The sequence below is a fragment of the Grammomys surdaster genome, unplaced genomic scaffold, assembly GCF_004785775.1.
Source record: "Grammomys surdaster isolate TR1022 unplaced genomic scaffold, NIH_TR_1.0 139, whole genome shotgun sequence".
Classification (NCBI taxonomy): Eukaryota; Metazoa; Chordata; class Mammalia; order Rodentia; family Muridae; genus Grammomys; species Grammomys surdaster.
Genome location: NW_021604597.1, coordinates 3,955,960 through 3,965,930, shown reverse-complemented (window position 1 = coordinate 3,965,930; position 9,971 = coordinate 3,955,960). Strand labels below are relative to the sequence as shown.

Genomic DNA, 9,971 nt, shown 5'->3' with positions numbered 1-9,971 from the left:
CTTCCTGTCATGCAGGGCAGTTAATTTCTTTTCATTCAGTGTTTCCCCAGGGTTTTGCTTTGTTAAATGTCAACAAGAAACTATCCCAGCACTGACATACCTGTCCCCCCCACCCCCCGTCTGCCTCTCTCTCCCTGCCTACCCTGTTCCTTTCTCTCCCTCTTTATCTATCACAGTGAACTTGATTTTTCTATAGGACTTCTAGCATCACCCTTTATTTCCTTGTTATACCTTTACCAATTCAGCAGGCATACTGTAGCCTTCCTGGATACCATATTAAAGGTTTATCATGAAAGAAAAAACCTTCCTGCCAAAGAAAAGGATCATACTCAGTGATAGGATGCCCATGTGCACCTCATTTTTTATTTATTTATTTTTTGTTTGGTCTCAGGATAAGCTAAACTCTGTCAATCTGATATCTAAAGACCCTTAACGACTTCATTAAGAATAAAAGCCAAAGACCACATATATAAAATTCATTAGAATAATTGAATATTTTGCAATGAGATCAGCAGCCAGGAAACTGCTAGAATATCAACAGCACTGAGTTTCTAGAATTCAAATCATCACATTCCTGGTGCTTGTCTGTTATCAGACAAATTGATCTTGGATTAGAACAAAAGATAAGTTTTGTAAGGTAGATCATATTACCACAAATAGTGTATAGCAGTCTTTTCTTGTGACTGGAGTTTAAGTTTCTAACAGGGTGGTTTTTTTTAACTCATTTGTGTATTAAAAACAAAACAAACAAACAAACAAAAAAAACCAACTTTATCCTGGACAAGGAATGTGGGTTTTATAACTGTATTAAGGAGTTCCTTTCCCCCCAGATGCCTTTCAATGCATTAGCAAACACATATTTGTCTACCGCTGAATGGTACATGTTCATGGAATTATTTGCAGAACGTCACAGCCTTTCCTGCTTCCCATGGGAATGCTTCAGTGACTAATAGGGCCTCATTGTTTTATGAATTTCCTACGTTACTGCATATTTGCAGGATATTAGCATTTAATTCTTAGACATATAATTATGCAAGTAGTTTGGCATCACTCCTTCTTAAATCCATGTCTTAAACATTTGTGATATAACTACACATGTAATATTGAATTATATATCATATTTAATATAATTAAAGTCCTTATAAATAAGTGTGTTCAGATGACCAGTTGATCATGATGTTTTGTACCTTTTTGTTTGTACTAAAGGGATAATCTCCTGATGGCTGCTAAGGATGGCATTCTGGTTCTGGGGCAGAGCTCAGACATGCCCCTTGGTGGGTATATACTGCCACTGTCTTTCTGGTATAAGTAGTTAACATATTCTGTGTCTCCGAAGGATACTCTCACAGGTCTTGGTGCTTGTCCACCAGCTGTAAAGGAGAAGACATGTCCGAAGGCCTATCCTGGCAACATACATTTCAACGAAACAAGTTTGAGCTCACTGCTCCTTTGTTGCTAGGAGCAGGTTTAGACCCTCATATGATTAGAACACTGGTCTGGCCTAGTGTCTCTGAGGAGGATGAATGCACCCTTCTGGTCTTTACTACCACTATATACTGGTCACCTTTATCCAAACTTCACAAAGTCAGTGATAGGTCACATAAAGCTCTTGGCCAAGAGAAGAGAATTTCTGGCCCTTCCTTCAACCAGGCCAGAATACTGTCCCATCAGAAGTTTGCCGGTAGTCTTTGATGGTCTTCGCCCCAACCTAGCCCCTGACAACTCAAAGTGTATTTCAGCATTAGGTGCCATTCACAATAATGTAAATGTGACAAGCTGCAAAGCAGAAACAAACAGACAAACAAGACAAACAAAACAAAGCTTTTAAATAGTGGGGGATTAAACCCACAGGAAGTTGAGCAGGACAGAGATATATCCAGGGCCATTACCCAGGAAGGAAAATTTTAAGGGAGCATGTGCAAAAAGAAGAGGTCAAACTATTTGTCCAGCCTTTCCTTTGACCTTAGGATAGGTTGTAGCTGAACCCAATTAAGGTTACTGGCCTCCCTATCAGCCCCAATCTTCTGGGTTCTGGGTTCCTGAATGAAAGACACACACACACACACACACACACACACACACACACAGCCTTTATATTTTAATATGCCCTAAACAGCTCAATGGCTGGGCCACTTCCTAACCTCCACGTGGCTGATGTACACTCCTCTAATATTCCCAAGTTATTTCTTACTAAAACCTATATTCCATCTGTGCTGTCCTGGACCCAGACCTGCAGGCCCCTCGGCCGCGTTCCCTGGCATCTTCATGATGACTCTATCTCTCTGTGTTTTGTACCTCTCAGGCCTGGTGTTTCTTTTCCTTCCCTGGGATGGCAGCTACCTGTCTTCCTGCTTCTTCTTTAGTCCCTTGCCCAGGAATCCTGAAGTCCTGCCTCTGTCTCCCTGCCCAGCCATTAGCTGCTGGCAACTTTATTTACCAAGCAAAACCAGCTGAGGGCAAGGTCCCTTGACATCTTACATGTGGACATTTGGATTCTCGTGCAACTTTTGGGACCAAATTAACATAATACAAACAGCATTAGGCCATGGATAATCTTCACCATCTAGTTAACTGGACTTAGAAACACCTAGGGCACACTCTGCACTGCTGAATGTGTCAACGAGGGTTTTCCAGAGAACAGGTTTTCTCTGAGAACAAGAGAGCCACCCCAATAGTGGACAGCCCTACTCCATGGGCCAGGAGCCCAGGTGGTTATTCCTCTGCTTCCCAACTGCAGGCTCTTCCTCCCACCCGCCTGTCTTTAAGCAGCCGAATCTAAACCCATTTTGTCTTCCTTTTATTCCGGTTGTCAGGTATTTGGAAATAGTCGTGAGAAATGTAACAACTACAAGATGTAAACTGTTGCATAATTTGTCTGACAACTGTTTTTTCTGCCCCCCGCCCCCGCAGACACAGCTACCTTAGTGGCTGTGCCTACCCATGGGCCCTTTACACACTGTGAGTACCAGGTGGATGGCTGGCTTGGGGGCTGTGCTGAGTTCAGCCCATGTGCTGTCATCAGTCAGCAGGGAGCTGGGGGGATGGGGGATGTTGCAAGCCAAACTCACAAAAGTTGAGTTCACATTTTAACCACGCAGAGCATTCTTATATAAGTGGACAACTTGCTACCTGAGAGTCAGAAAAACTCAGATTTCACACAACATTTGCTTTTTGTGAATCTTGTGTACTTGTTCATTTCTCACGTTGTAACCCTACCTGGGGTGGCTCGTGGCCATTCCCCTAGAATGAGAAATGCACATACATTCTCCCATTTTACTTTTGGTTTCTTTGTGTGACCACACACACACACACACACACACACACACTCCCATACTGACGACTAAACCAAGGGCCATGCTAGGCAAGTGCTCAAGCATCAAGAAGATTATTTTCTCAATAATCTAGCCCCACTTCTGATGCATCTGTGTGCCTCTGCTCAATTCTTTGGGGACCCGGAACCCAGAACCCTGTGGGTGTGCCTTGAGAACCTCAATATCAGATGACAGTTGGTAAGACAATTGAATCATGTGACATGGGTTCTTTGCCCCCTTGAATACTGATGTAATGACTGTGTGCAAAGAAGTCCTGCCTCACAGCTAAGAGAGGTTATTTACAGTTTCTCTTCCTCTCCCCTGGGGAAAGAACATAGGCCCAGTTTCTGTGGATGGGGCTGAGGTATGTGTTTTGAACATCATCCTTGGCAGTCTACACTCCAAGATTCTTCTTCAGCCTCTTTATAGTCAAGGGCGCTTATTTATCTTCAGGGGGTCTTTGTTTAGTCAGTCTTTAGTAAAAGCAAAAGTTATAAAATGTACTAAAGAAATAACCACCATTAATGCTATGAGGCAGAGTCCCTTGAAGCTTCAGGAAGTTGTCTCTTGTCTTGTTTTGTTTTGTTTTGTTTTGTTTTAAGACAGAATCTCACTATGTAGCTCTGGCTGCCCTGGAAGTTTTTATGTGGACCATGCTGACCTCCAAGTCACTGAGATCCTTCTGACTCTGCCTCTAGAGTGCTGGGATTAAAGATCTAGTCTATATAGCCAGTGCCAAGCCAGCCAGTGTGACATAGTGAGTACCAAAAATAAATATGTGGAAAAGTAAAATAAAATAAAATAAAATAAAATAAAATAAAATAAAATAGATCTAATTTCTCAAAACTAATCCCAAAAGAAAACCATGCCTTGGCAATGAAATAAACTCTATTAAAGCAATTTTAAAATCATGTTCACTTTCTAGACTTTTTTTTTTTATTTGCAACAAGTTGTTTGAGCTGAGGAAAGATTACAAACAGCTCTTAATCACTATGTCTCTTGGGACTTGCAGAGTGAAAACATGCAATTCACAGAATGACCTCCCCAGTGGCTGCGAAGGTCTTACTAGTAAGCAAATTACTCTGAGGTCTTCTGCCTAGCTGTGCCTCTGGCCCTGAGCAGTGTGTGAGGGTGCTGAGAATGGCCATCACTTAAACAGGATATACAGGGTGTCAAGAGAGCAGGCCTGAGCTGGTACCTTTGCCCTGTGTTGCTGCTATACCGCAGCTGTTTTTTTTATTTTCTACATCCAAATCGGTCCTAATTTTCAGTCTTGAGGGGTTTTCTTACTTGAACTAGAGCAAGTCATTTTATTGGAACAGTGAATCAAATGCATAAATGCAGGGTCTGCTTTGCTTTACAAATGGCCTACGGTCCTTCTCCAACACAGCTTAAAGTCTAAAGTTCTTACCACAGTCGCCTAGAGTCTCTGCCCCTCCTGAGAGAGTCCCGGCTGATAGTCAGGGACGACCACTAACTAATTACATATAAATATTGAATATTGGTTATTGTCTTTAAAATAAATGTAGTGCACAGCTCTCGATATTTTTTTTTTGTAGCTTCTGTGTCTCTCTCTGGGAATTCTGTTAGCTGTGGAGTTACTGTAGTTTGCATGGTGAGTGAGTGTGTGTGTGTGTGTGTGTGTGTGTGTGTGTGTGTGATGGCTGACTTCTCCATAGTACAGAAAGGCCTTTCTAAGCAGCAGGCAGTTACTTGGAAGACCTCAGGCTTTAGCAGTGACCTTCTTATTGTTGTCATAACTGATGCCACCAATGCCCTCGAGAATGTTCATAGGCAGGGGAAACACAATAGTAGAATTCTTCTCTGTGGCCACCGTGGTCAAGGTCTGCAGGTACCGCAGCTGGAGGGCGACGGGGGACTCAGCCAGCACCATGGAAGCCGACTTCAGAGACTTAGAAGCGTTCATTTCTCCCTCTGCTGCAAGGACCTAACATGAGAGAAACAAGAGTTGACAACTGCACTGTATCTGCAGCTTTCTTTTTCTGGACTCATGTCCCCTATTTGTCACCTGTGTTTATCCCTGCTCACTTTCTTGGCAAAGACAAGCTTTTCACATCCTAGAGGATTTGAGAAAATTCAAAATGTCTCACAAATCGAATGAGCTGAGCTGGTTAGCTGGGGTTTTTGTTTGGTTAGGTTTTGTTGTCTCCTTGAGAAAAACTTAATTGAGGAATTGCCTCCATTAAATTACATGTGGGCAAGTCTGTGGGGAATTTGTTTGATTACTGATTGACATGGGAGGACCCAGCCCTCTGTGGGCAGTGCTGTCACTGGGCGGATGGTCCTGGGCTGTATAAGAAAGCAACCTGAGCAAGCCATGAGGAACGAGCCAGTAAGCAGCACTCATCCGTGGCCTCACGTTGGTTCTAGTTGAGCTCTTTATCACACCAACAAAGAATTAGATTAGGACACTAGAGATAAATATTTTGCAGATTATTAGTCATCGAATTTGATTTTCAAACAGATAAACACAGTGTCATTTGAGCAAATGAAGACTTGACCATCTAACCTGGGAAATACTTGAAGCCCTTTAGGGTTTCACTATCTGTATATATTCATTTTTGGAGGAATCCAAAATTAAAGTCTCCTTGAATTGGCTTTTTTGTTGTTGTTGTTGTTTTGTTGTTGATTTTGCAAGATGACATGTTTTTATTCAATTAAACATTTATTGTTGTTGTCATTGTTGTTATTATTATTATTATTATTATTATTAGAGAGTGTGTGTGTGTGTGTGTGTGTGTGTGTGTAATGCAGCCACACCACAACATGTGTGTCGAGGTCTGAGAGGAACATTCAGGAGTCAGTTCTCCTGTACTGTGGATCTCAGGGCTCCATGGCAGGTGGTCAGGTATGTATGACAGATGCTTTTCCCTGTTGAGCTATCTCTTTGACTCTCCTTTCATCCTGTTGCCAAGTTAGTCTCATCCTTAGGATGCTAGAATTGTTTCTATGTTCTCAGACTTTGGTCATAGCAGTAATGAGCCTCAGCCCAACAACTTTCCCTGAGACCCTCTCTACTGACTGTTCTTCTAGAGCCTGAGACAATCTAAGAGGAACTCTGGCCAGGGCTCAACTGACCTATCTGTGGACATTTGCTTTCCACGGGCCACAGGAGTCTCTACCCAGCAGCTGCTGGTACTCAGTGGACAAAGAAGGTAGGACTAAGGAATGAGTGGAGAGAAAGCTTCCTTAGCCAGTAGTGGGTTTCCTATAAGTAATATCTGGAGATTCCAGTTTCTCATACTTCAGTAGATCTACAATGAAACAAAGGTGACAGCAGATTCTGGAACATTCAGGGCCAAGCTGAGTTTCATATGTTCGAATCCCAGCCTGCCTTGTATTGAGTCATTCTTTTAAATTCAGTAACAGTTATCAAACTCAAATAACAGTGCTTAAGACATAAGCAGCAGGTTGGCCATTTCTGAAATCTCAGTTGTATAATGATGGTCGTTCCCAGATGGCTCTGGGCTCTGCTTCAAGGGATCTAAAATGCTTTATTTAACCACATTCTCCAGAAGACCTGATGTGTGGCCACAATTCGTCCCTGAGTTGTTGATGACTCCACATGGAGCAAACAGTCTTAACCTACTACAAAGCTTCCTCAAGGTACATAAACTGCTCACTATCTTTTAGGGAATTTCTCAGGAAAGATTACTCAGTGGATAAAACCTCTTTTGGAACAGTAATTGGAGTTCTATTCTTTCTTCAGTTCCATTCTTGTTCCCCTCCATAGTAACAGCATTTCTTACCTTGGCTCTGGCTTCCCGGGTTGCCTCAGCCTCAGCCGCCATGGACCTCTGCAGCTGCACAGGAATCCGGACATCTTTGATTTCCACCCGAGCCACTCGGATTCCCCACAGCTCAGTGGCATCATCAAGCAAGGTCTGTTTCCAGAAGAAAAGATGTTGATCAGAAGCCATGTGACTTGACCCAAGTGTCTTTTCTAAGCTCATTGGTCACATTTGGGAATTGAAGTGAATCTCCTGAAGGTTTCATGTACAAATCTGGGGCTGAGGGTATAGCTCTGTTGGTAGAGAACTTGCACAGCAAGCAGGAAGCCCTGGGTTTGAGTCCCAGAATTACATAAACTGGGCATAGTGGTGCATGCCTGTGGTCTCAGCACTCAGGAGGCAGAGACAGAATAATCGCAAGTTCAAGGTCATATTCCGTTATATGGGGAACTCAAGGCCCACTTGGGATACATGAGACCGGGTCTAAAGAGAAAGCTCTCACTCACAAGATCCTGATATAACACTTATTGGTCAACTGAACGAGTCCACCTACAACCTCCCTAAGAAATTATATGACATCCGTGCAGACTTCAGTAAGTGTTCAGACACCAGTGCAGAGGCTTCTCAGACAGACCTGGATTTGGCCTGGCTGTACAATTAGCAGCCGTGACTCACTGCATCAGCGTGATAACCCGAGTCTCAGGTCTTCTCACCTAGGCTTCCTGTCAGCTTTGTCATGTGAGTTGGAGGTAATCTAGTGGTCATTACTGACTTTTTTCCCAAAATACTTGTTTTGCTTTCTTAAGCCTCTGCCTTGGGGCAGTAAGATACCAATGTTTTAAAACAAGAGATGTTTTAGAACATATTTTTAATTCATTTGAAAAGTCTGTCCTTTATGCAGATTTTTAACTGTGGAAGACATGTTGCAGGTCACCTCAGAGACAAACAAGAATGGCAAACAAAGTCTAAAGAGGAGGAGGGGCTGAGAACTGAGCCACCAATCAGCCAGTGATCTCGTTCCTGCTGGTCGTGACTTTGTGGGACCCCAGGACTTGGTGAAACTGCCTAAGATGCTTGAGATCTGCCTTTGGAGTGTTGTCAATTTTTCAGAGTTTTCACTGCTGTCCTTGGGCAGAGCTGACGGGTGCTTGTCCATCCTACCTTACAGACTCCCTTACTTACTGGGAAGCCGTGAAGGATTCAGGTTGAATTTCCTTATAACTTATAGAGAGGAGGCTCAGAATTACACAAAATCATGGACATAAGAAAATACAAAAATGCTATTTATAAACTAAAATACTGCATCAGCAAAATCCAGATTTGTTACATGTTTGATGGCTATTATTATGAATGATTACTGCTATTGGTTATAGTGTGAAGTTTAAATTGTCCACATATCTCCCAGCTTTGCTGTCTCAAATGAACCTTCCTGTTCTAGTCCACTGAAATGTAAGAGTCCAGGAACTGCCTGATAACGGTTGTACTTCTTCTAGAGTAGTTTAAACTGAAAATAAGGATGGATTGTAACCTCATTTTAAAAAGGTTAAGTGTGTGGTGCTTATTCATAATTTCTAAGTTAAAGAAAAAATATAAGAGGAACAATTCTCAAAGCTCCTTTCCCCCAGGCAAACATTTAATATTTTGCCTACACGTATATCTATGCACCACATGTGTGCTTGGTACCCACGGAGACCAGGAAAAGGCATCAGATCCTCTGGAACTGGAGTTATGAATGGTTATGAACTACTATGTGGGTCCTGGGAGTCAAACCCACATCTTCTGCAAGAGCAGCAAGCACTCTTAATGGCTGAGCTATCTCTCTAGCCCCATGAAAATCTTCAAATCTATACTTTATGATGACAACAAGTGTTATTACTAGAGGAAAGGAAACCCATCTTGAGAATGTAGCTATTCCTGGCCCGGGGAGTCTCGGCTCTGCGGTATGAATAGTGGTAGTTACTGACCTGGGGTGAGGGAATTCAAGATGTGGGCTCTTAGTACTGACATCTTTACCTGGATGCTATGTGCGATTTCTTCTCGCCCAGACAAGATCTGGGACAAGGTCTGTGTCCCTAAGACATTTCTCAGAGTAGTCTGAGCCAGCAGAAATGTGGCCTGGTGAACATCATTGACGTTGGCCACGGCTGAGACTGCACTGTAGATTCTGTAATAGACGACTCCATCCACTTGGGTGGTCACAGAGTCTCTCGTGAGGATCTGTAGAGCATAGACAGGGTAGAACCATGCTGTGTTACTTTGCAAGGCTAAGAGGCAGCCAACCCCAGAGTCTTTCCTCACAGAAGGACATAACTAATGACAATTCATGCAAGCAGTTGCCAAACATGTCCCATCTTTAAAATAATAACATCCCACAGATAAAGACTGCACAGATTTGGGACCTACCCATCCCTGTAGCTTCAACTTAGAACAGTAGTTCTCAACCTCTCTGATTCTGTGACCCTTTAATGTAGTTCCTCTTGTTTTGGAGACCCCCAATCATAAAACTGTCTCACTGCTATTTCATATCTGTAAACTTGCTACTGTTATGAGCCATAATGTAAATATCTAATATGAAGAACATCTGATATGTGACCCCCAGGGGGTCATGACCCACATGTTGAGAACCATTTGACTTGAAGATTTCTTACAAAGCACAGGCCTAAAGCCCTACCATCGTCTCCTTCCAAAAAGACATAGAATTTGTATCCTGTTGTCTACTTGATCTGTAGTTCTCATTAAAAGGAGAAGCAATGCTTCTTAGGAAACACAGAGGGCACCAGAGACCATGTTCTAGTCTCAAGCAAAGCAAATACATTCACTTTACAGAGGTTCTGCATCAGGCATTCTGAACAGTACGATATTCTCTCTCTCTCTCTCTCTCTCTCTCTCTCTCTCTCTCTCTCTCTCT

The 9,971-nt window shown here is 42.7% G+C and overlaps 1 protein-coding gene across 1 annotated transcript in view; it reads right to left on the bottom strand.

The window, feature by feature from the left end:
• Positions 1–4,952: 4,952 nt before the first annotated feature.
• The window catches only part of Stoml3 (stomatin like 3), a 15,832-nt gene continuing 10,813 nt past the window's right edge, over positions 4,953–9,971 (bottom strand). The window contains exons 5-7 of the mRNA XM_028763641.1: positions 9,077–9,280; positions 7,082–7,216; positions 4,953–5,259 (exon numbers count right to left, since the gene is read on the bottom strand). Coding sequence (XP_028619474.1) covers positions 5,035–5,259; positions 7,082–7,216; positions 9,077–9,280 — 564 coding nt within the window. The 3' untranslated portion in view covers positions 4,953–5,034. The remainder of the gene's footprint in view (positions 5,260–7,081; positions 7,217–9,076; positions 9,281–9,971) is intronic.